General features: G+C 35.4%; 1 protein-coding gene across 2 annotated transcripts; it reads right to left on the bottom strand.

Moving 5' to 3' along the window:
* Window positions 1-711: 711 nt before the first annotated feature.
* Window positions 712-26,944, bottom strand: SNRPC (small nuclear ribonucleoprotein polypeptide C). Of its 2 annotated transcripts, none has more exons than XM_031965031.1 (6): window positions 26,793-26,944; window positions 21,504-21,546; window positions 19,570-19,678; window positions 16,395-16,484; window positions 3,020-3,124; window positions 712-1,316 (listed from the first exon to the last, which is right to left on the bottom strand). In XM_031965031.1, exons 1-6 carry the CDS (start codon window positions 26,927-26,929, stop codon window positions 1,192-1,194), a joined length of 609 nt encoding a protein of 202 aa, XP_031820891.1. In that variant the 5' UTR covers window positions 26,930-26,944; the 3' UTR covers window positions 712-1,191. The 2 variants fall into 2 exon arrangements, with proteins under 2 accessions (XP_031820891.1, XP_031820890.1); XM_031965030.1 differs by having other exon boundaries at window positions 3,020-3,188.
* Window positions 26,945-27,501: the final 557 nt, after the last annotated feature.

Consider the following 27,501-nt stretch of genomic DNA (forward strand, 5'->3'; position numbering starts at 1 on the left):
AGTGGCAACTTCGGATGACAATTGTTGAGGGTTCTGATTCTCATTGCTAAGAATACAAACATAGCTCCTTGCCTGCTGTGCCTTTGGCTTGATTTCAGGCTTTTCTCTAGCAAGCATGCTCTCTTTCCAGGACAGAGAGGTAGTGGACAACATTCTAGAGAAGATGATGCTATACCAATTGGCATCAAAGTATCAATTTCATTTCTTAAAAATATTTTTATTGCTACCTTTTGTTTTTACATCATCTTCATTTCCAATCATGAAGCACCTTGTTCTCTTACCCAGTGAGTGAGCTGTTTGAATTGTTTCTCATAATAGAGAATAAAAACAAGAATAAATGTTCGAAAAGTTTCTGACAGTACATGCAACATCCCATAACCATAATCCCTTTTTTGGGCAAAAAATGGAGGGAAGCAAATTCTCTCTTAGGGCAAGATTGACTTTTAATATTATGTGGATGTTCATTTTTTGTTCTTTCTTTTTATCATGTATTTTGTTTTAAGTTTTAAGTTATCATGTATTTTGTTTTCTTGGTTCTGCTTAGTTGTATCGTTTTCTTTCAATTTTAATTCCTAGAAATATGAAGGAAAAAAAAGCAGGAGAATTCTGATCATTTCTACTACATACCATGCAGCATTCATCCCTACTCCATCTTGAAGAGCAGCAATATTACACACTTAATTCTACATACGAAGTGATGTCACTGGGACCTGATGAAGAAAGTGTGTTTTTATTTATTCTTTGAGTCAATAAAAGGCCTACAAGTGCTAGATTTACAAAGCATATAATACATAAGGAACTTTTGTCTAGGGGGCAGTCCCCTAAGAAAATGTTCTGCAGCTAAGGGATAAGAATCTAAGGGGGGAAAATACAATGAAATGAGAATATGAACTAAACATCGAAGTTAGAGAGTCACATATGGAATTCTTCATCTTGCAGCAACAAAATTCATTGAAAAAAAACCCTCTATAGCTAAAACAGTCAATACTTTTTATTTTTACACATCACAATATAAATGTAAGCTGCATTTCTGTCCAACTGCTCCCTTTCAAACGGTTTCTTCTTTGACAGAAGTGAGAGCAAGTCTTCCTTGCCATGCTGTTGGGAAACACCCCAGAGGTGCAGCACCATGGTGTTTGGGTGGAGTAGAACAAGGAATAAAAAATGACATGAATGGATTTCCCTTTATTCTTATCTGTCTGGGCGGGTCATTCCCGGTCGAGTAGGCACCATCATAGGCCGAGCAGGAGGTCTCATCATTGGGGGTCCAGGCATCATAGGCATATGGCCTCCCATGGGAGGCCTCATCCCAGGAGCTACAAAAACAAAAGTACATTAAGAAGAAGCAGTAATGAAAGCCAATCTAGATTGCTATTTACTCTCTTTCACATTGTTCAGCTGTTACATGTTTAAAAAGCATACTTAGAGGAAATGTGCAAAATCATCTTGTCTTTAAATCATGGATGACCCAATATAGGGCAAACCTATTAACATACTACTTTGGGGAAAAAACCTGTCTCCTTTTAAGAAGGCACCAGTAATGATAGTTCTCCAAATTACCTTCATTTTCCTCACACTGGGGAAATGCACAATTAAGTCACATCAACTCTTTAAAGTCTGTAGGATCTCATGTAACCAGAGGCTATTTCACTGTCATGAATGTGAACAGAAAACAGCAGTTAATTCAGGCACCAAAGGTGAGTGTGCAATTTGAGGGAAATAGTGAGTATAAGTCATGATAAGAACTTGTTAATACTTATATACGGCTCATGGCCACACAAGAGACTATGATATAATAAAACTCTTTGGCAATTGTAACCAATAAAGTTTATAAAATGTTCTATCATTATGCAAACTAAACAAATTTTTTTTTATTCTTTATTCCCTTTTATTATCATTTTCCAGGATTAAAAATTACATTGCTTAAAACCACTTAAAAATCTCTAAGAGTTACTCAATAATGACATTTATGTGTATGTATATATAATATGCACACATACACACATACATATGTGTATATATAAAATCTTAATTAAAAGAACAATTGATTTTTATTATCAATATAGAATCACAAGATTTTAGAGCTATGAGATCTTTCATATTTCAGTTGATCCAATGCTCATATTTACTAAACTAAACAAATAGCATGGATTCCACTGTCCTAAGGCTTGACTATAAAATTGAAAAAATACAAAAGAAATGGGTAATGGGCAAGAATTTTGGTATGTATAATTTATCCAATGGTGTACTAAAGTTGCCAAAAGTCATGATTTTAGAAAGTCAGTATGGTATAACTGGAAGTGCATTGGACTTAAAGAGTCCAAAAACCTACATTCAGGTAACAACTTGGCCACACTGGCTATGTAATCCAGAATAAGGCAATGTGACTATCCCTCATGTTCCTTACCTATAAAAGGGAACATGCCCAGAATACCTACTTCATAAGATGGTTGTGATGAAAAATGCTTTTTATATCTTAAAGCACTAGATAAATGTGAACTATTTTGTTGAGACTATGTATTAATTACATATTGTAGCAATGATAAGTATGAGAACTAGATGAAAAATGACCCTTCAACGTCATTGCCTATAAATGGTTTGATCTTTAATCAGCAAGTGGCCTTGTCTCTTTAGTTGACGGGAACTGATGAGTTATATCGAAAAGCTACTCCAAATTGTGTAACCAAGTTGGTTGTACAAATATTTCTCTATACATCCTTAATAAAATATATCCATAGTCTTATTGCAAATAGGGTCAGAAATTGAGGAGGAAGAATGGAAGGAGGATGTGTTGAAGACACAGAAAAGTCAATCAGAACCAGGTTATGGTGTTGTTTTATTTGTAATGAAAGCATAAAGTCATTTGGCACCTTCCTACCTACACTGAGAATCATCAAGCAACAAACTTCATTACTTCTTTATAAATAGGATTCATCAGAAATTATTTCACTAGAAAGAAAATGGCAAACTAAGGTTCCTATTTAATCTTCTTGGGGGAACAAAAGAATTTCAAACTTACCAGGTCCCACAGGCATCATTCCAGGAGGAGGGGGCCCCATCATAGGCATCATAGGGGGCCCTCCCATATGTGGTGCTGGCATCATACCAGGTCGAGGCGGTCCCGCTGAAAGAAAGCATCCATCCTGGGGTTAGAGGTGTTAACATATATAAAATATGCACTTCTAAGCCTATGGGCAAATAAAACAGGTTCTTATTATTTTTTCCAATAGTATTTTATTTTTCCAAATACTGTTTTTCTAAAGATAGTTTTCAACATTCATTTTGGTAAAACTTTTGTGTTCTCAATTTTTCTCCCTCCCCAAGACAGCAAGAAATCTAATATTTGTTTTTAAAAAAGGGAAAAACACACAAGAAAGAAAAAAAATCAAACGAACAAAAAGGTGAAAATACTATTCTTCGATCCACATTCAGTCTTCATAGTTCTCTCTGGATATGGATGGCCTTTTCCATCCTAAGTCTCTTGGAATTGTCTTATATCACCACATTGTAGAGAAGAGCTAAGTCTATCACAATTGATCATCAGATAATCTTATTATTGTGTACAGTTTTCTCTTGGTTCTACTCATTTCATTCATCATCAGTTCATGTTCTTATAAACATACTAATATTTCTTTGTGTGTGTCTTGTCATTTTGAAAGTGTATCTTTTGTAAAATATAAATTGTCTGTGTTACGAGCTAGATTATGTTACCTTGAAAGATTTAAAATGCAGCCAACCAGAAAAACGTCTAAGGCTGTAGTCAGAGAGCTTAGAACACTGGGAAGGATTAATGAACTTTCATAGTTGAAACAGTTATCCCAGTAAGCGAGACTAATTCCCATGTTAGGGTTTCCTTAGGAGATTAGGTAAGAGGGAAAAAAATCATATAATCAAAATTTGTAGAATTACTAAAAATATCTTAGCAGATTCAGGAGTTTGAAGAATAATCATTTTAACATTGCAGGGGAGAATTTCTGAGATTTGAAACTCACTCCCTTCTGAAATATCTTAGTAAATTTTGGGGTACTACTCTGTAGAATTTGTTTTAAGGAAAAATAAAGATTAAATTTTATAAAAGTTAAAAGTGAATGACAAGATTAATAGCTTCACAATTTGGAACTATGCCCAAAAAGTTATCAAACTGTGCATACCCTTTGATTCAGCAGTGTTACTACTGGGCTTATATTCCAAAGAGATACTAAAGAAGGGAAAGGGACCTGTATGTGCTCAAATGTTTGTGGCAGCCCTTTTCATAATGGCTAGAAACTGGAAATTGAATGGATGCCTTTTCATTCCATGGAGAATGGCTGATTAAGTTGTGGTATATGAATATTATGGATTATTATTGTTTTGTAAGAAATGACCAGCAGGATGAATACAGAGGCTTGGAGAGACATGAACTGATGCTAAGTGAAATGAGCAGAACCAGGAGATCATTATATACTTCAACAACACTATATGAGGATCAATTCTGATGGAAGTGGATATCTTCAGTTATGAGAAGATCCAATTCAGTTCCAACTGATCAGTGATGAACAGAACCAGCTACACCCAGAGAAAGAACACTGGGAAATGAATGTGGACTGTTTCCATTTTTGTTTTTCTTTGCAGGTTATTTTTACCTTTCTAAATTCGATTTTTCTTGTGCAACAAGAGAACGGTATAAATATGTACACATGTATTTAAGATAAACTTTAACATGTTTAACATGTATGAGACTGCCTGCCATCTAGGGGAGGGGCTGAAGGGAAGGAAGGGAAAAGTTGGAACAGAAGTGATTGCAAGGGACAATGTTAAATTACCCATACATATGTTCTGTCAATAAAAGCTATAATAAATAAAAAAGGGGAAAAAAGATTAATAGTTTCATTCTAGGGTGATGAAGGAAGGCAGCTAGTTTGGAAGTCATCCCAAAATGAAGAAAGGTAAAAAAAATTAGGTAAATGATTTGTACCTCATGGCAATGTCTTGTTAATCCTTTCTTAACATTTCTGACCATGAAAAGAGAAAAGATTGTTTAAACCAAAAAAGACTCCTGTGATTTCTTCAGGTCAAAAGACCCTCTCCCTGTTAATCCGTCCCATCTCAGATCAGACTCCCAAATGTGTGTTGGAAAAATGCTGGAAAATTGTGGGGAAATTTGAACTACATTCTGTCCCTCCAGTCTTTCAATTCATTACCCAGGGCCCACCTGGTGATGGGAGGAGTTGGTAAAAAACGAGCAGCTACAATAAAGGCCCCTTATTGGCAATGGTACCAATGGCTGCATGCCTCTGAGCATCCTTCAGCCCACCCCTCTAGGCAGACCTGGGGGCATCATCCTGGTACAATACATTCTGCCCATCCTGTCCCAGCAATACTTGGCCCCACAGCTACAGCTTTGGGGGGCATTAGGCCCCATTGCCAGCCCTTTGCCCTCCCACCCGGAACTGCCACCAATGGGAAGGTCCTAGCACCAGCCATCCCAAGTCCTAGAATTTCCATTCTGCAGCTAGTGCCCTCTGCTATCGCTTACAAAAAAAGTCAGTGTCTCCAGTGGAGGCCCTGACCATGGTAGGCTCTACCCAGCTGCTGCTTAGTTAAGTCCTGATGCCTCTTGGCAGTAGCAGTATGAAATGTGAGGCTAGACTCTGTCCTTAGTAAGCCCACTTCTCTGTTCTGGTTGCAGAAATAGATTAGTTGTGCAATATTAGGCAAGTTATCTTAACTCTGTTTACCCCAGTTTCCTGATCTGTAAAGAGAAACATAATATTGGCACCTATTTCCTAGTGTTATTGTAAGATCAAAATAATGACTGTAAAGTGCAGTCACACAGTGACTGGAACATGCGTAAGTACTATATTATTATTTCTTTAATTAAAAGTATTTGTTCCATACATGATGACTCTAAAGTGGTTTTAAAATACAACAGATTAATAATAGTGATTTTTATAGGAATAATATGGAAATACAATTGATTATTTTTACTTCTAAATTCTCTTATATTATAAAATTTGAGAGACCACTGTAACAGAAATGCTGTTAAACAAAAAAAAAAAATCCTTTTTAAGTTGGATGATGTTAAACATGAATTAGGCTTTTAAAAAGATGTGATTAAAAACAGATTTTTGAAAACTTAAATATTTAATAAGGTATATTTTGTTGTAGAGCAGATAATAATATATAATAACAACTTTTCATTTGAAATTCTTGCCTATTATGAAAGCATATAGGGTGGTTTAAAAATGTAGCTTCAGTGTGTTAAGAAGTCAACTATCACGTAATTCTGTATGATTAAAACCCCAGAAAATTGATAATTTTAATTTATGAGTAAAAGATAAATTAAATGTTAACTGTTAGGGAAACATTAGAAAAGATATCTAAGCCCTAAGTTACAGTTAGTGAAATTTTGCTATTTAAGATAAAAATTACCTGAATTGTCTTGAAGCCAATAGTATAAAATGGCATGTGTTAACTACTAATGGTGGATATTTGTGTCTGGGAAAAGTTTTGGGGATGATCTAGGTAGGATCCTCCTGATTCTATTTTTTTGCTGAAAAGGAAAATTCCCACCTAGTAAATCCTGGGTCCTGCTTTTAACATCCTGTGACTACATAATTGACCATCAGACATATGACACTGTTATGACTATATCCCATCTTTTCCTTTTATAGCAAATTTCTATAATCAAGAAGTTTTTTAAGTACAATATTAAATCTATTAAATAATATATTGATGCAGAAACATCTCCAAATTACTATAATAGAATACAAGTATGAACATTTCAAAATTTTAACCTATATCAAATTATAATGTAGGGATAATATCCTCCTAAAGGAGAAATGACAAAACAAAATAATAAGGAAAAAAAGGTAATATAAAAGTTTTCTAAATAAATGGAATAATAAATTTTGACAAAAGCAACAGGAGTAATCTTTTCTCTAAAAACTATATGTATATAATTGACTTTCAAAATTTACCTATCATGGAAATTCAGGCCTTGAGTATGTTTTGGCAATAAATTCTGAAAATAGGATTTTACATATCAATTATATTGATAATGGAAATAAAGTATCCAATAATTTTAAAGGTTCATTTTGCAGTTTAGAATCTCATGAATATTTAAAATATTCTTATATCAGGTACAGAATTAGGTAAGGATAAGTTTCAAAAGTGAAGAACCCAATTTAAATGATATTAACAAAATTATTTAGGAGCCTCTAGTTTTGAAACCAGAGAAGCAGAACTTCTTTTAGAACTGCCCTGAGGATAAATATAATGTCCAAGGAAAGATATCCACAAATCACATCTAACTACATGGAACATCTGGGGCTCGAAATGTGCTGGTTAAATGGATACTGGGAATGGGTACTAGGATACAAGGAAATTTGATGTTAATTAATACTGGTGATAATTATTCTATTGGTTTGGTCTTTCAAGATGTTTATGTTATAAATTTTTTTGGTTACCTTGATGACATAAATCTCCCTTCTCAAAACTACTCTGTTGTGAGTCCTCTAAGTAGTTTAATCTGTCCCTGATATAATGTAATTATGCACTTATGGGAACTGTGAGAAAAATTTTATTTCATTGTTTGGACCTAGCCCTATATGGCTGGGAAACTGGATCATCTTTATGGACTGTTTAAAGACTCTTAATTAAGGACCTATTGTTAATCCTAACTCAGATTCAAAGATGGATACAAGGAACTTTCTCTAAGGGCCCCTACTAGGTCCTTCTGATTATTCCCACAGCTGCCAAACTTGCGGATGTATCCTCCTGGACACATATAAAGAAAGCCCCTGCTTCTGAATGGTTGGTAGAACCCTCTAAGAAACTCAAGGTTCACCTAGTACAGATCCAAAAGCAGCTGACATCCAGATGAGATAGCTATTCCAAGATTCCGGATGAGGGCTAAGTATATGCTCTAATTTTTTTTCTTCTTTCTTTTTGTTATGTATCCAGCCACCAAGGCCTTGATTTCAGTGTGTTAGCATTGTCTCTCACTATATTCTTCCCTTCCCCTTTTCTGCTTGCAAGCAAATAATGATTAGCAATGATATCTGGGACACAGTTTCCCAATAGATCCCTTTAAGAAACTGACTTCCTAGAATAAAAATGCTTATCTGGCCCAACTGGCCTCTTGTGGCATCTTGGTTTATACCTGCCTCTCCTTTACTGACTAGAGAGTAGGGATTCTTTCAAACCTCCTACCTTTGGCCAAAAGGGGAAAATGTCAAGATATTAGGAAATACCCTGTTTTCCAGAACTAAGGTCCAGCAAACAAGCTGTGCCCCTAGTTTGGCATAACAACAATCCTTTGTGCTTATCTCCTGGATGATCTCAGCCACAGCAAAATCCCAGAACTGTTTAAACCCTGCTATAAATCAAATTTGTCACATTATTACTGTTATCTCTCATTGCTCACTCTGTAGTCATAGGTATAAGTATTGAGATTTGCCTACACTAAAGCTGGGTCCCCTTTTCCCCCATGAGGGGTGAAGCTCCAACACACATGTCCTTGCTTGCAAGCCATTTCCTTTCATTTGTAATTAAACTTCTCCTTGATTCCTGACTAGTCTGCTCTATTTGGCTCCAGCCCCTCGCAGGTGAAGAGGCTAGTTCCATTCAGTTCTCAATAGAAAGTCTATCAGAAAGTACTCCCAAGGTGACGCAGCAGAATTCCAGATTTCAAACAATATTACAAAGTGGTAATCATCAAAACAATCTGGTACTGGTTAAGAAATAGAGTAGTGGATCAATAGTGTGAGCCAAATATATTAGGTACACAATGCACAGCAGTAAATGACCATAGTAATCTAGTGTTTTAGAGTAAGAACTAAGCCATTTGACAAAAATCGCTGGGAAAACTGGAAAGCAATTTGGCAGAAACTAGGCACAAACCAATATTTCTAAACAACATCCCAATACACAATATATCAAGATAAAATCAAAATGGATACATGATTTATATATAAAGGGATTTTGAGAAAATGTACCTTTCAGCTCAAGTCTATGAATAACAGAAAAGTTTATGACCACATATTACAGGAAGTAAAATAAATAATTTTGATTACAAGAAATTAAAACACAAACTAAACCAAAACACCCAAAATTAGAAGGAAAACAGGAAAGTGGAGGGGGGGGGCATTTTACAGTATCTCTGATAGAGGCCATATTTCTCAAATATAAAAGGATATGAGCCAAATTTATAAAAAAATGAAAACCATTCCTCAGTTAATAAATGGATAAAGGATATGAACAAGCAGTTTGCAGAAGAAATCAAAGTTATCAATTGTCATATGAAAAAATGTTCTAAATCACTACTGATTAGAAAAATGCAAATTAAAACAACTCTGAAGTACCAACTCCCATCTATCAGACTGGCTAACATGACACAAAAGAAAAATGGACAAATGCTGGAAATAATGCAGAAAATTGGGATACTAATTCACTGTTGATGCAGTTTAAACTAATCTAATCATTCTGGAGAACAATTTGAAACTATGCCTAAAGAGCTATAAAAATATGCATACCCTTGGACCTAAAAATTATTATAACTATTATGTCTGTTGTTCCAAAATAATGAAAGAAATGGGAAATGAAGATACTGTACAAAAATATTTATAGCAAATCTTTTTGTGGTGTAAGAATGGAAATCAAAGGGATATCCATCAATTGGGAATAGTTGAACAAGTTGTAGTATGTGATTGTGATAGAATATTACTCTACTATAATAAATGGCAAGCAGAAAAAACCTGTGAAGATATATGAACTAATGCCAAATGAATTGAGCAGAATCAGAATAGTGTACATGCTTACAAAATTGTAAGGATGATTAACTGTGAAAGACATAGCTACTCTGATCAAGACAATGATTCAACACAATTTCAAAGGACCCATGATGAAAGATGCTAAAATATGGAAATACGTTTTGCATGACTTCACACATATAATCTATATTAAATTGTTTTCTAAAAAGAGGAGGGGAGAGAAGGAAGGAGAGAATTTGGAGCTCAAAATTTCTTAAAAAGAGTGTTAACATTTTATATGTAATTAGAAAAGTTAACAAATAAAAATGGTTTTAAAAATACTCCTACTTCTGTGTAGATCATTGTAGCTCACTTTTATATAGGACATTAATGTTTGTGAAACATTTTATATACACTATCTCATTTAATCCTCACAACAACTACCTCTATGAGGTAGATCTTAAAATATTATCCCAACTTATAGGATAGCTTGCCTCAGAACCAGAAATCCTTGTAGTTCAAATGCCACCTCTGTGACCTTAAACAAGTCACTTAAAACTATCATTTTTCTAAGATGATAAATTATAGAGGTGATACTATATGAATACAAATGAACTTTGCTTCCCCAAGAACTCCTTATACCCATGAAATAAAAGGTCCAGTACCTATCCTTATCCTATCATTGTTTTAGTCATTTGCCAACTGATAGGAACCCCCTCTGTTTATTACTCTTTGCTATAATAAAAAGTAAATATTTTTGTACTGATGAATCCTTTTCCTTTTTTTGTAGAAACTTTTAAATTTTATATAATCAAAATTTCCCATTTTATCTTTCAAGATCCTCTCTATCCTCAGTATAATTATAAACTCTTCTATCCATAATTGCAAAAAAGATGTTTTCTTTCTTGCTCCTCTAATTCGTTTATGATGTGACCATTTATATCTAGATTATGAATCCATTTGGAGCTTATTGTGATATATGATATGAACAGTTAGTTTAAATATAATTTTTATTGGAACGCTTTCCAGGTTCTTTAGTCATTTTTGTCAAACAACGAATACTTAAACCAGTAGGTAAGGCTTTTTGTTTATCAAACATCACTCTTATGGGTAAAATCTGAACTCAAGTCTCTTCAAACTTCAAGTCCCATGTTCTTTCTATTCTACTACATTGCCCCCCCAAATGTTTCTAATAACTTCTGTTTTTTCCTAAGAAGAACAATCTTCAGATATTTAAAAAAAAGCTTAACAGAGATTTGAAAAAGGTTAATAGAGAGTTGATACTAAAGATGTTCCCAATAGGTTCAAGTCAAAAGGCCCAGAAAAGTATATCCCACTGTATTTTAAGAACTGGTAAATGTGATTGCTAAGCCACTGTCAGTGATAACTAAAAAATCTTGGGAAATAAAGGATATTAATGTATGATTATTGATAGTGAAACATCATCCTAATCAGTTTCCCAAAGGCGAAAGAGGATGATTTTTTTCAAACTATAGGCCAAAGGGCTGAACTTAACTTTCTGGCAAAATTCTAGAAAGAACTAATAAAGGTATGGCTGATAAGTACTTACAAAAAGCAACAGTGATAACTAAAATTTAATATAGATTAAAAAAGAACAAGTTATACCCCAAATAGGAACAGTTAAGGTTGGAGGAACTGTGTAAAGACAGACACAAAAATAAGTACAATGATGATAGGACCATGAATTGAACATAGGATTATAGACCTTAACTTCCTTGAGGTTTTTACCCCATAGGAGGAAGTTAAGGTCTATATATCAAAATATTCATAGCGGCACTTTTTGTGGCAGCAAAGAACTAGAAACAAAATGGGTAACTATAGTAAAATGATGAATGAGGGATTCAGAAAAAAATATAAAGATTTCTATGACCTGGGGCAAAATGAAATAAGCTGCACTAAAGAACAATATACATAATGTCCAAAAAACCATAAATTTAACAAAGTCTACCCTGATATCCTATTAGACAAGATGGAGAAATAGAGTCTAAATAAAAGTACAGTAGTTTGAATTAGATACTAATTAAATGGACAGATTCAAAGAATAGGGATTATAGGAACAAAGTCAACCTTAAGAGTGATTCAAGAGTAATACCAAGTAGAACCACTTGATACAATGATATGAATCAATGCATAGCTGAAACAAAAGTGAGAGGTATTTAATATGCTGGATCTCAAAACATCCTTACAAATTAGAATTACTGGTTCAATTTAACAAGATGAAACTCAATAGATATAAATGCAAAGTTGTATACTCGAGTTCAAAACTATCAACTATACAATACAGAATAGAGAAACCGTGGACAAACAAGACCTGGAAAAAATATTTGGAGGTTTTTTTTAGTGTACTGCAAGTGCAAAATAAATTAATAGTATTAATTTGCAATCTATGACATAACTAAAACTGAATTTAATTTTAGGCTTCATTATTAGAAGCTCTGTGTCCAGAATGAGGAAGTCTAACGTTCCATTCTCCTGGGCCCTTATCAGACTAATTGAGAGGGTCAGAGGCATGGGCAGGCAGGCAAAGTGTCCAGGTATAAAAATATTGGAGATCATGCCTTAAAAGAGATTTGCTGAAAGAACTGTACATGTTTAACCTGAAGAAGATTTAGCTAAAGCACACAATTTATCTAAGTATTTGAAAGACTAAATCAATCATTTGGGGAATAGCTAAACAAGTTGTTGCATATGATCGTGATGGAGTAATACTGTACTATAAGAAATGATGAGAGGGTTGGTTTCAGAAAAAAACATCAACAAAGAAGACCTAAATGAACTGATGCAAAATGAAACAAGAAGTGGGGATCTTTGTGCATAGTAACAGCAATATTGTAATGATGATCAGCTGTGATCATCTACTGGCTACTCTGATCAATATAGTGCTCTAAGACAGTTCCATAAGATTCATGATGAAAAAAATGCTATCCACTTCCAGAAAGACAATTAACTCAGTGCAGTTTGAAATCTTATCACTCATTTTTTTGGCAATATGAATAATATGGAAATGTTTTTCATGATTTCTCATGTATACTTGATATTTTGCTTGTATTCTCAGTAGGTAGATGGGGTGGGAGGGAGAGAATTTGGAATTCAAAATTAAAAAAAAAAAAAAAGAATATCGGACAACTAGCTGATGCAGTAGATAGAGCACTAGCCCTGAAGTCAGGAGGTCCTGAGTTCAAATATGGCCTCAGACACTTAACACCTCCTAGCTGTGTGACTCTGGGCAATTCACTTAACCCTCAATTGCCTCAGGAGAAAAAAAAAACCAGGATGTTAAAAATAAATAATGTGTATGTATTTTTTTAAAATAGCTATCATGTGGAAAAGAAATTAAATTTGTTTTGATAGATCCTATATGGTAGAAGAAGAATGAAAGATAAAAATTTCAGAGATTGCTCTGCTGACAGGATCAATAAAATGAAAAGCTTCTCAAAATTTCAAGCATAGAATAAGGTTTCCTATTGGCCTGATTCTCAAGATTATATATAAACAACTGATTCAAAATTTATAAGAACCATTCTCCAGTTGATAAATGGTCAGAAGATATTAACACTAAGTTTTCAAAGAAAGAAATTCAGGTTATCAACAACTACATGAAAAAATGCTTCAAATTCCTAATAATTAGAAAAATGAAAATTAAAGTAATTGTAAGGCTCCTATTTCTATTCATCAGACTGGCAAAGTAGATTAGTGCTGGATTTCTGGGTAAGAAGATTTAAGTTCAAATCCAGCTTCAGATGTTTACTAGCTAAAAGTGTTGGGACAAATGACAGCCTTTCACTGCTTCAGTTTCTTTACCTATAAAATGGAAATAATAATAATACCCACCTCCTAGGGTTGTTGTGGGGATTAAATGAGATATATTTATAAAAGACTATTTAAATTCTGGTTATTATAACCAAAAAATTTACAAATGTCGTTGTAGTTATTGATGAAAGGTATATTAAGGAATGAAACAAGTATTCGTTAAAGTGCTTTATAGATATTATCTCATTTAATCCTCACAACTCTGACGAATAGATGTTAATATTGTCCCAAATTTATAGTTGAGGAAGCTGAAGCAGACAGAAGTAATAAGTATCAAAGGCCACATTTGAACTCAGGTCTTCTTGATTCCAGGTACAACACTCTATCCACTAAGTCACTTGGTTTTATAGTTCTTGGAGCAATGAAATTAGTCCAAGCAGTCTGGAATGCCTGGCACATGGAAGACTCTTAATAAATGTTTATTCACTTGACAAAAATATTTATACACTTTGATTCAATGATAGCATTACAAGAGCTCTAACTCAAAGAGATATAAGAAATGGAAATCAAGCGGATGTCCATCAATTGGGCAATGGCAGAATAAATTGTGGCATATGATTGTAATGGAATATTATTGTTCTATAAGAAATGATCAGCAGGATGATTTCAGAAATGCCTGGAGAGACTTACATGAATTGATGATAAATGAAGTGAGTAGAACCAAAAGAACTTTGTACACAGAAACCAGCTGTGATGGACTTGGCTCTTTTCAAGAGCCATTTGCATCTAGAGAGAGGATTATGGGGACTGGATGTGGATCACATCATAGTATTTTCACCTTTGTTATTGTTGTCATTTGCTGACTTTTTTCCCCCTCTCATTTTCTTTTTGATCTGATTTTTCTTGTGCAGCATGATATATGTGGAAATAAGTTTAGAAGAATTGCACATGGTTTAATCGCTATTGAATGACTTGAGGGAGAGGAGAGGTGGGGAGAAAGAGAGAAAAATATGAAACAAGGTTTTGCAGGAGTAAATATTGAAAACTACTGTTGCATGTATTTTGAAAAATAAAAAAAAATCATGAAAAAGATAAACTACCAAGACCTTAAAAAAATGGAAATCAAGGGGGTGCCCATCAATTGGGGAATAGCTGAAGAAATTTCTGAGAAGCCTGTATTTGGATGACTGGTTTCAGAGCGAAGTAAGCAAAACCAGGAGAACAATGTGTACAATTACAAACATTATAAAGTTACAACTTTGAAAGAATTAAGAATTCTGATCAATACAATGATCAACCACAATTTCAGAGGATCAGTGACAAAGTATAGTACCCATTTCATGACCGAGAGGTGATGAAAACAGAAAAAGACATATATTTCTGAACGTGGCCAATGTGAGATTTGTTTTTAGTTGACTATGCATATTTGTTATAAAGGCACTGGTTTTTTTTTCCCCCATGAAGTAAGGGAAAATGGAGGCAGAGAAAAGAAAAAATGAAAAAAGAAAAAACAAGCACAGGATAGGTTAAGCTACCTACTGATGATCTGTTTTAAATATGGAATGAATCATATGACCTCTGAGGTCCTTTACCATTCTGAAATTTTGTATGAATAATTCAGAATATTGAATAATCTTGTCATTTCATTACTTGTCTATGTCATGGCCCCCTTCTCAGATGTTTTAAAATATGTACAATAAAATATAAAGAATTACAAAGGAAATCAATTATGTTGAAAGTTAATCAAAATATTTTTTAAAAATTAAGTTTATAGACCCCAAGTTTATAAGCCCTTGGCTTAGATTCTTAAACTTTTCTCCACAGACTAGACTTGTAAGTCCAAAGAAACTTTATAAACTATGTATCTTACCACTGTATGAGAGTAGGGGTGGTAATGATGGAGAATAAAAATTGTTCTCTAAGAAAGAGTATCTTTTAGTTTACTGTAGTTGTGGAAGGGAAAACAGGTCTGATGTCTCCTCAGTATTAAGTTGCAGTTGGTAAGTTTCTTTCTTTTTTTTTTTAATTATAATAGCTTTTTATTTACAAAACATATGCATGGGTAATTTTTCAACATTAATCCTTGCAAAATCTTCTGTCCCAACTTTTCCTCTCCTTCCTCCCACCCTAGATGGTAGGTAGTCCAATACACATTAAATATGTTATAGTATATGTTAAATCCAATATATGTATACATATTTATACAGTTATCTTGCTGCACAAGAAAAATTGGATTTAGAAAGAAAAAAACTTGAGAAGGAAAACAAAAATGCAAGCAAAAAAATGACAGAAAAAGTGGAAATGCTATGTTGTGGTTCACACTCATTTCCCACAGTTCTCTGTGTAGCTGACTCTCTTCATTACTAAACAATTGGAACTGATTTGAATTATCTCATTGTAAAAGAAAGCCACATCCATCAGAATTGATCATTGTATAATTTTGTTTTTGCCATGTATAATGATCTCTTGGTTCTGCTCATTTTACTTAGCATCAGTTTATGTAAGTCTCTCCAGGCCTCTCTGAAATCATCTTGTTGGTTCATTTCTTACAGAACAATAATATTCCATAACATTCATATAGCAGTTTGGTAAGTTTCTAGCAATAGTTTAATTACGTGTAAACAGTGACAACATATGGTGACTTTTGTATCTGAATCAGCCTATAGACATAGAACCACTGGTGGTACATACTATAACCCAGTACAAAAGTTAATTTGTTGAAATGGTCAAAAAAAATTTTCCTATTAAAGCTATTCTCTATTATTATCCATTCATTCACCAAACATTTATTGAACACTATTTTTAAGGTAAAGTTCATTTTGAATAAAATCTAAGAGAATATTATGCCCCAAATTCCAAACAAATCAAAAAAAAAAAAAAATTTAAACTTACGGAGACTAGGAGGAGGTGGGATCATAGCCCCTCCTGGTGGAGGAGCAGAGAATGGAGTAGGAGGAATTTTTCCTTGCTGAAATGCAGCCGCTTTGGGAGGGAAAAAAAAAAAGAAATATAAATAAGAATTTTAGATGTAATTTTTCTATCCTGTTTTTTTTAAATAAATACTTTAAAAACATTTCAATAACAATCATATAAATACTTTAAAAGCATTTCAATAACAATCATATTATATGTCAAATATTAAGTGTTTACAGTTCTGAACCCTGAGGACAGAAGGAAAGACAAAATATAGCCCTTCTTAAGGAGCATATTTTAAAATAACACTTTTTATTTTCAAAACATATGCATAGATAGTTTCCAACAGTCACCCTTGCAAAACCTTGTGTTCCAATTTCTCCCTCCCTTCCTGCTACTCCCTCCCCTAGATGACAAGTAATCTAATATATGTTAAACATGTGCAATTCTTCTATACATATTTCCACAATTGTCATGCTACCCAAGAAAAATCAGATCAAAAAGAGAAAAAAAAGAGAAAGAAAATAAAATACAAGCAAACAACAACAACAAAAGTGAAAATACTATGTTGTGATCCACATTTAGTCCCCCCCACCGTCCTCTCTCTGGGTGCAGATGGCTCTCTTCATCACAAGACCATTGATACTGGCCTGAATCACCTAGTTGTTTAAAAGAATCACATTCATCAGAATTTATCATGGTCTTTCTTGCTATTGCTGTGTACAATGTTCTCATAGTTCTACTCACTTCACTTATCATCACTGCATGTAAGTCTCTACAAGCCTTTCTGAAATTATCCTGCTGATATTTTCTTAGAGAACAATAATATTCCATAACATTTATATATCATAATTTATCCAGCCATTCTCCAACTGATGGGTATCCACTCAGTTTCTAGTTCCTTGCTACTACAAAAAAAGGGCTGCTACAAACATTTTTGCACATGTGGGTCCTCTTCTTTTTTTTATGATCTCTTTGGCATACAGCCCCAGTAGAAACACTGCTGGATCAAGGGGTATGCACAGTTTGATAGCCCTTTGGGCATAGTTCCATATTGAGGAGCATATATTCTAACCTGTAAATATTTAGGTACATAGAAGATCTTTGATGAGCATATAAAGCTAATTTGAAAGAATTAGGAAAAGCCTCCTGCAGAAGGTGGAGTATAAGCTGAGCCTTGAAGAAACCTAGCAAAGGAGGAGGAAAAGCACTCAAGATGTGGGACAGCCATTGGAGGGAGATAATATGCTGTTTTGAAGAAACTTGTAATTTGGTCAGTGAAACTAGATGGTATAGTAGAGCAGAATATTAAGGAGGAATAGTAGGGAAGGGGTAGGCTATAAGGCTTTGAATGCCAAATAGAGAAATTTACATTTGATTCTGAAGATAAAAGGGAGCCACTGAAAATTCTTGAGCAGAGTGGTAACATGGCCAAACCTATTCTGCAAGGAAACCACCTCACATCAGAGTGGAGGATGACCTAGAGGTTTCAAAGCAAGGAAACCAATTAGATGTCTCAGTAAGGGGTGATAAAGTTGGTTAGGGCATGAACTAGATTATGGATGAAAAAGAAGAGAAAAGGGAATATGTATAAGATATATATTGTGAGCATAGAAAAAAAGTTTGGAAGTGAATTGGATATGAAAGGTGAGTGATGAGTCTAAAATGGCAACAAGGTCACAGGTTGGGGTATTAGGAGGCTGAAAATGCCCTCAATAGTTATAGGTAAATTGGGAAAGGTCTGATAGATGAGCTGTTCTTGAGATGCCCAAAAGGCATCTAAAGTTACCAGTTCCCTGCTGCTAGAAAAAGAGCTGCTAACAAACATTTTTGCACATATGGGTCTTTTTCCCTTTTTAATTTTCTCTCTGGGTCACAGACCCAGTAATGAGATTGCAGGATCAAAGGGTATGCACAGTTTTTTAGCCCTTTGGGCAAAGTTCCAAATTGATCTCCAGAATGGTTGGATCATTTCACAACTCCATCAACAATGTATTAGTGTTACAGTTTGCCCACATACCCTTCAACATTTATCATTATCTTTTCCTGTCATCTCAGCCATTCTAATCTGAGAGGTGTGAAAGGGTACTTCAGAGTTATCTTAATTTGCATTTCTCTAATCAATACTGATTTTGAGCATTTTTTTCATGAATAGAAATGGCTTTAATTTCTTCATCTGAAAATTTTGTGTTTATATTCTGTTCATAATTTTTTATCAATTGGGGAATGACTTGTAAAATGACAAATTTCTTTCCTCCTCCTTTTAGCTATGAAAGATCTCAGCAAGTTTTATCACCAATAATTAACTAAACAATTTACACAACCTTAAGAAACAGAAAGATACTCTTTTTATCCATATGATAAATCTTGTCAATTCTACCTCAACATCTCTCCCATCCATCTCTTTCTCCTCATTCACATGATTACCCTATTTTTGGACCTCTAGACTTAAATATTGCAATAGCCTCCTAAGTGGCTTCCCTGTCTCAAATATCTCCCTTTTCCAATTCCAAATTACAGAGCTGTCAAACTAAATATTCCTAAAGCAAAGCTCTAGATATGTCAATCCCCTGCTTTAAAAAACTCCCTACTTAATACTTAGGACCATTGCTTGGCATTTAAAGTCCTAAGTAACTTCTTACACATTATTTTTCAAGCTTATTACATTATTCCCTTCAATTATTCTTCAGCCTAGCCAAAATGACCTTATTCTTCCTATTCCTATTTCCATTTTCTGCAAAGGCTTTCCTCCAAGTCCCTCCTTCCATACCTGGAATGTTCTGCCTCCTCATCATTATTCCTTAGAATCTTCAGCTTCTTTCAAAGTTTAAATTCAACTTTAAATATAAGACCTTTTGGCATCTCTTAGCCCACTACTGCTAGCTCTGTTCAAAAAATTACCTTGTATTTATTTACTAAGTGTGTATTTTGTATTTACTTATATGTACACATGTTACTTCCCTCAAAAGAAAACAAGCTCCTTGAAGGCAAGGATTGTTTTTTTATCCCAAGGGCTCAGAACAAAATAGGTGCTTAATAAAGTCTTGTTAATTGAGTAATGATGAAACTACCCCCAATACCATAGATGTAGCCAGGTGCAGCTGGCAGAAGGAAGGCACCAGCTGACCAGAGGGAACAAGAGATGAGTCCTTACTGGTTTTATCGATCAGGCTCTGAGCTTGCTCTTCCATCCATTTTTGATAGTAATCTTTCACATTCTCTTTGTGTTTCCTACCACTGCAATGTGTCTTTCGTACAGATGGCTGCAAAATAAAAAAGATACCAGGTTGAAATTTGCCACATCCAGATTTTAACAAAAGCAAAACCAAAAATCATATAAAGTCCGACCATTACAAGACACCTATCTTGGAAGTACCTCTCCAAGGGATCACTTTTTTAACTCATATACATTCAGCACAGTGGCCCAGTGCCAAAAGTTTCTGTGCCCAATATATTCTCTAAAGGATCAAATTTGTTATTTTAAATATATGTCAGAAATCCCAATGCACCAATTATACAGGTCTCATAGTCTATCAGAATATAATGCACCAAATATTCCCACAGTCCAAACGAAATACTAGAAGCACTGCTCCCCAATTTGCCTTCCAAGTTCCCACAGAACAATAGACAACAGATAAAGCTGTCAGAGAATCTCAAAATACAAAAATGACGCTAATGTCTTGAAGGAAAAGGTCAACTTTTCAATAAATGCTAAGCCGTTAAAAAACTGTTCACCTAAACACAAGTTATATTAGATGCCACAAGGTAACAGAAAAGATTACCCTAAGTAAGAAAAGCAAGCCTATGGAAATGTCCCCAAAGTCAGAAGATAAAAATGTTACAGAACTGAACTGTTTTAAGCCCATCTGTGGGAGCTGCTCCTGAACCTTGGCAATTGTTCAGTATCTCAAATGGACCGCTAAAAAATAACAATATTACAAAAATCTCTAACCCTTTCCTGGAGAACTACTTTTTATTTCTGTGAAAGCATGGGATAACTAGAAGGTAAGTAGCTATGCAAATATAGACCATGAAAGCTTTCAAGAAAGAATATTGCCAGCTGCAGCCAGACTGAAGATCTACCAGATATGGTTTAAGATCTATTGGCAGATCTTAATCTTCTCAGTGGGAATCTCAATATAACAATATTATAAGAATATTTACAATTAGTCTCTATAGGAGCAATTACTGCATGATATTTACCATCAATAATGAAATATAACACAATATATCTAACCAGAAGCATTTCCAAAACTGTAGGATTAGAATACAGTAAGTAAAGACTAATAATATAGAAATGATTGGATGTGTTCTGGTGTCTTACTTAAAAAGGTGTTCACTTTATATCATATCTCAGCTGGGAGGAAGACAGAAGATAAAGATTTCTCTGACACGATTAGTTTTATATATACAAACTAAGGTCTCTGGCTTCATTATTTCTAAAATAAATTAACTTGCAAGGCAACTTCTAAGGCTCTAAGTTTGTAGAATCAAACAAAAACATGATTAATAGTTCAAAGTAATTGCTATGCCATTCATAAAACAGCTTCTCCCAATTTTTTCCTTGTCACAAAAACCACACTTGAGAAATCCAACTTTTGGTCTCACACAAGAGAATTCTGCCTATTGAAAGGCTATAAAAAGACCACTTTAGCTGCACAAACATTGGAGTAGATACTTGAGAGAAAATAAAATCACTAAAGGAAAATCCAGACTGATTTTCTCCAAAGCAACAATCACAGTTTATCTATGTAACACTTTGCAGTTTACAATCTACTTTCCTCACAACTCTGTGAGGAGGGTAGTACAAGTGAATTTAATGGATGAAACTGAAGCCCAAAAAGAGGAAAAATGCCTTACCAAGGGCTTCTCAGCTCTAATTGGCATGAATCAGGTTTTGGGAATCTAGGCTTCCTATCTCCAAGTTCAGTGCAACTTCTTGAGCAACACTGTAACTCAAAGGCCTGAAAAGTGTAGGGATACTAAGAATACAACATGGTGGGGAGGACAGCACACTTTGTGCAAAAAGAATTTACTTTGCATCATCCCATGGTGTACAAACTACAGCACACGAGCAACACTACTTACAGAGTCATGGGTGAGGTACGTATCGCAGTAGTCACAGTAAAATCTGTGGGGGAGAAGGAGAGAGATGGCCACCACCATGTTAACAATATTAAGTTGCTTTAACTCAGCTAAAGGGGTCGGAGCTGGTATAATCACCTGAACAGCAACGCCAGGCAGTTCAGCAAATTCTGACTGAAAGCAAAACCTTTGAGACAAACTTGTTTTCATTTCCCTTTTTCTAGTTCAATTTAAACAAATAACAAAAACAAAACAAAACAAAAAAAGCACCTCCTATGAGTAAACTATTACAAAGATGAAACAAGAAGACAGTCCCTGCCTATGAGGAGTTTATAGTCTAAGAGGGGATGAGGAAACCCTATGGAGATGTAATTTTCACTAATAAAGACTATACAACATAGATTGTGATGGGGACAAAGGAGAGATCTAGACAAAGAATCCTTGCAAAAATTGTAGGGGACTTCCAACTGAGGGCAATCATAGTGGATCATGTGGTATCTGACTTGAGTCCTGAAAAGGACTTTAATTCCCTACCTGAGGAGCAGCACTCTTCTTCTTGCCCACTGTGAAGCAAAAGGGAAGAGGAAAAAAGGAGAAGGAGGAGGAGGATGAGAAGGGAAAAGGATGTGGAAGATAAAGAAGGGAAAGAAGGAAGGAAAGTGAGAGGGAGGGCAAAGGAGGAAGGAAGGAAGAGAGGCAGGAAGAGTAGGAAACTTCATTTCCTTTTTTTGACAAGGTTATTAAACTGGCAAATCAGGAAATATTGTATAGTTTGGAAAAGCATTTGACAAAAATCACTTTTAATGTTCTTGTGGAAAGTTGGGGATGTGGGTTAGACCAGTATGCTCTAAAGTGGGAGTTATGGCTTGATAACCAAGGAGAATGTGAACAACTAAAGGGTGGGAAAATAGGTTGGATCTCACTCTCCCGACTATAATCAACATGGGCATCTGTCCAACACAGCCACACCTATCACCCATAGTAGTCCAATATTCCCCCACTGCCCCAACTTCCACAGTTGTACAAACTCCCAGCCTTTCCCAATGTGAGTCCAACATCAGCCCTTCAGGGCAGTTATAACCTAACTCAGATCTGGGCACCTATAACTGCAGCTGCATTGGGGAAGTCCCACTTTTCTCAGCATAGGTCCACCACCACCTCCATCTCCCCCATATACTGAAAATAATTTTACTGATAGGGATGCACAATCAAAAACTTTGGAGACCATTTGGCTACACAATAATACAATAGCTTCAGAACAATTGAATAGCTATATCCAAAGAACAGTCATTAATGAATGGTTCAATATCAACCTGGAAAGAGGTTTTATTTATTTATAAATTCAACAAGCATTTATTAAGTGCCTAATATATGCAAGGATCTAGAACATAAAGACATAAACAATATAGCCTTTGCCCTTAAAGAGCTTACAGTCTATTGAAGGGAAGAAACATGCATATAAAAAACTAAATACAAAATATATACAAAGTAATCTCCTGGGAAAATATTAATAATTGGAAGCATTGGGACAATCTTCTTGTAAGAGGTGGCATTTGAGCTGAGTTTTTATTCAAATGAGGAATTCCGAGAAGCAGAGGTGAGAAATGGGGTAGTGCTTTCCACACATGGGTGACAGTCTGTTTAAGGTCTATTTAAGGCATAAATGTGAGAATGGAAATGCCATGAACAAGAAACCCCATGCAGGCCAGTTTGGTTTAATGCAGGGTATGCAAAAGAATAAAGTGCAATAAGCCTGGAAAGATAGGCAGAAACCAAACACAAGAGTCTTTTATTTTTTGTCTTAGAACCAAGAGTTCTTCAAGAATTGCAACTGTCAATTAATTACAATGATATGATTAAAGATTTTAAGCCCATAGTACCTGGTGAGTCACATTTTATTTTGTAAGACAGTAAGATGAATAAACTTTAATCTGTTTAATCAGTTTGGGATTTTTGTTTTGCCTTGTTTTAAAGTCTGTATGTTTAAAATTTAGTTATAAATTTTAAAAGATTTTTTAAATTTGATGAAGAAAATAATTTGTAATTATGAAACCTCTGAATTTTCATACAAGTTTAATGAATAAAATCATTTATAATAAAAAAAAAAAGAACCAAGAGTTCTTAACCTTTTTTGTGTTGTGTATGCCTTTGGCAATCTGGTGAAATGTTGTGTTGCCTAAATTCAAAATTGAAAGAAATGCTAAATTTCAATTAAAGGTTAATGAAAATAATGTTGTACTTTTTTTTCACTCCAAGTTCATAGTTCCCCTCTAGCCACATACTCATTTTGATTTGCGGTAAGAACCCTTAGGAGCTTTTTGAGCAATGATGTCTGTGCTTTTGAAACATCAATTTAGCAGTCATATAGAGGATGGATTGGAGAAGAAAAAGACTAGAGGATGGCAGATCAATTAGAAGGACCAGTCTAGATGAGGTGTCATGATTTGAACTAGGGTAATGGCTCTGATAAGCACAGAAGAGGAAAATGATACATGATATGTTATGGAGATAAAATAAATCTTACTTAGCAACTGATTGAATATGAAGGGTAAACAACATGGAACAGGTAAGGATGGAATATTGTTTGCAAACCTGGATAACATGAAGGATGATATTCTAAGCAAAAAGAAGGAAGTAGGAGAGAAATGTGAGATTTTGGGGAAGGGAATTATTTTCTTTTTAGACATGCTGAGTTTGAAAAACCAATAAGATAAGAAGTTAGAGAAGTCCAATAGGCAGTATGTGGTATGAGAATGGAATTCAGAAAAAAGCAGGACTGGACATATAGATTTCAGAATTATTTGCATAGAAGTAGTTGAATGCATACCAGCTAAAAGACCCACAAAAAGAAGAACACAGGAGGAAAAGGAATCAAGATAGAGCCCTCAGATACATTTACACATAGCAGATAGGATAAGGATGATGATTCCTCAAAGAAGATTAAAAAGTAAAAAAGAAATAAAAACTAGGAGAAAGCAGTATTATAAAAACCCAGAGGAGAAAAGATGTGTCAACTATGTCAGATGCTTAAAAAAAAATCAACAAGAATAAAAACTAATTAAAAGACCATTGGATTTTGAAATTTTCACTAGAGTTGAAAAGTGAATACAAGATGAGAAAGCAGAGGCAATGAGTGTAAGGCAGCTTTTTTTCTAGGAGTTTGGCTGTGAAAAAGAAAAGCATACCTAAATAATTTGAGGCAATGGTAGAATTCACTGAAGTTTTTTAAGGTTAGGGGAAGATCTGGTCATCTTTGAAGACAGCAGGAAAGAAGTTAGTGGATAAAGAAAGAAATTACTGAGAGAGAGGGCAGAATGATGAAAGTAGAAACTTCTGAAAGAAAAATGAGGAACTGAACCAGAAATGAAAAAGTTGATATATTCAAGAAGGACTTCCTCCAAACCTGTTACAAAGAACAAAAAAGTGGGAGATGATGTGGAGTATAGAATTGGGGAGGTAGCAATAGATAGTCTCAACTTTTTCACTTAAGTATATATTTGATGAAGTCCTCTGCTGAAAGAAGAAAAAGTTGCTGTAGAAGTTGAAGGGGACCAGGAAAGAAAGTTAAAGAAAAGGATTGGCATGTAATTTGAAGGCTCAGTGAAGACTATAACAGACTCAGTCAGAATAGCCATATAATTTCCTCTTTCAAAGTTCAAACTCATGCATAAAAACAAAGATGAAGGAGGGAAGAATACAGTATAAAGTTGAATTAGTTAATTTAAGAGTTAAGATTTTAAAGGAAGTTAAGACTTGATGCAGAAGAATTCAGAGATATGGAGTAACAAGGTTGTAGGGAAGACAAAGAAAGATTTAGAAGGGCTTAAGTGGGGGAGATATGGAATGAGGTTATGGTCAGATAAATACAAGTATTATGTACAGTTGGTGGTGGAACATTGTGAGTGATGATGGCATCACTAACTTTTCTCATGTACTTCATTTAAATCACATAAAATGAGGTCTTCCAGAGCATCCTTGGTCCTATGCAGTTTTAATACTTTTATTAATGATTTTGGACAAAAGTATAAATGGTATGTTTTATAAACTTTGCAGATGACACAAAGGAAGGCTAACTTGAAGCATTATTAGACAAGAGTTGGGATCCAAAAATATTTTTGTGTTGAATGTAAAGCCAAAATAAAATCAAATGTAAATAGTGAAAAATGTAATCTGTTACTCCTTTCACCTCTGCCTTTTAGAATCCCTGTTCCTTCAAGATTCAGCTCATGCACCTAATTAACTTTGTTTCTACTTCCCTTCCTCCCCCGAAATCCACATTCTACTTTGTATATTCCCAAATATGTACATATGTCTGCCCAATAGAATGTAAACTTCTTGAAGTCAGAGATAAATTCACTTTGGCTTTTTAGCCGGCATCTAAATGTTCAATGTTGGATTGAAAATTTCAACTTTACAAATACAAGATGGAGAGGCAAAATTAAACTAGTAATTCCTCTGAAAAACACCCGGGTTGGGGGAATCTTAGTGGATTGCCAATAAATGAAAGGAGTCCACCTTAAGAGGTAAAAAAAATATCTAGGATTAGAGTGGTGGTCTTCTTCATCATAACTTGTAACACTCGCGTAATTTAGTCTCAAGCAAGCACCATATTATGGGTACACTAAGCTCTTCAAGGGGGAGGGGGGGGAAAAGCAATCAGGCTGTTGATAGGTTGAGACCTATGAGGTTCTGTTTAAGGAACTGGGGGAATGACTTAACAAGGAATGTGACGGCCATCTTCCAAGTGCATAACGGACTATCAAGAAATGTGTTGTCCTTGGCCTCGGGGGTCAGAAATAGGATGGATGGGTAGAAGTTTCAAAGAAACGAATTTGTCCTCGACTGGGAATAAAATAAAATAAAAACCTTTCTAACAATGACAAAGCTAGACAGAGAAACTGAATGAACCGCCTCAGGAGGTAGTGAGTTCTTTCCCATTTGGTCTTCAAAAGCAAGAACGTCCGCGGGTTCTTTTGTCCGATGTAACGGGGACTTAGGATCACGTTTGGGCCAGATTCTCAGGCGGGTCGGAGAGACGCTGGGGGTGGGGGCGAGTCCGGTGACAAAGAGGGGGAGGGGAAGAGAGGGATGCGGGGAGGGAGGGAAGCAATAGGAAAAGATGGGGAGGGGAGAAGGCAGGAAGGAGGTTGAAGGGCCTTTCTTTGGAGCACGCCCTGCTTCTCTCTTTCCCCCACCCTCTCTCGGGCAGACCCGGGAGCCCCACCCCCGTCCGAGCCCACCCCCGCCCCCGCACGGAGCCCCGGCGCGCCCTCCTCTCGGCCTCCCCCTCACTTGGGCATGGTGCTCCGCGGTCCGTTGATCGTACCGATCCGCGCCGAGCCACCGGAAGTGACGTCTAGGTAGCGCCGAAAGTGATGCTCTAAGGCTGCGTCTCCCCTCCTCCCCCCAGCCTCGCTAGCTTCCTCCATAGCCGTCGTCCAATCGCTGGCCGACGCGGCTGGAGTTACTTTCTCATTGGTTGTTGTCCTTTTGGTCCAGCGAGGAGGGAAAGAGAGTGATAACGGGAAGAAGATAAAGAGAGATTCAAATCACTCCTCTCCCTCCACTTTTTCATTCCCATCTCAGGCTGCAGAAACGTGCAGAGTCCAAAATGGTTTCGTTCCAGATTTTCGACTGCTTCCTTTAAAATTATCTTGTTCGGCCATCCTCAGCAACGAGATCAACCAAATCATTTCCAATGGAGCAGTAATGAACTGAGCTAGCTATGCCCAGAGAAAGAACTCTGGGAGATGACTAAAAACCATTACATTGAATTCCCAATCCCTATATTTATGCACACCTGCATTTTTGATTTCCTTCACAAGCTAATTGTACAATATTTCAGAGTCTGATTCTTTTTGTACAGCAAAATAACGTTTTGGTCATGTATGCTTATTGTGTATCTAATTTATATTAATATATTTAACATCTACTGGTCATCCTGCCATCTAGGGGAGGGGGTGGGGGGGTAAGAGGTGAAAAATTGGAACAAGAGGTTTGG

The sequence above is a fragment of the Sarcophilus harrisii genome, chromosome 4 (assembly GCF_902635505.1).
Source record: "Sarcophilus harrisii chromosome 4, mSarHar1.11, whole genome shotgun sequence".
In the NCBI taxonomy this organism is placed as follows: Eukaryota; Metazoa; Chordata; class Mammalia; order Dasyuromorphia; family Dasyuridae; genus Sarcophilus; species Sarcophilus harrisii.

What these genes read in the sequence shown, in the direction of transcription:
- SNRPC (XM_031965030.1), bottom strand. Translation starts at nt 26,929, where the DNA reads ATGGAGGAAGCTAGCGAGGCTGGGGGGAGGAGGGGAGACGCAGCCTTA. An exon ending in CCGCGGAGCACCATGCCCAA is followed by an intron (nt 21,547 to 26,792) that starts GTGAGGGGGAGG and finishes TCTCCCCCACAG; the next exon opens with ATTTTACTGTGACTACTGCG. An exon ending in CCCACCTCCTCCTAGTCTCC is followed by an intron (nt 3,189 to 16,394) that starts GTAAGTTTAAAT and finishes ATTTGCCCATAG; the next exon opens with GCTTAGAAGTGCATATTTTA.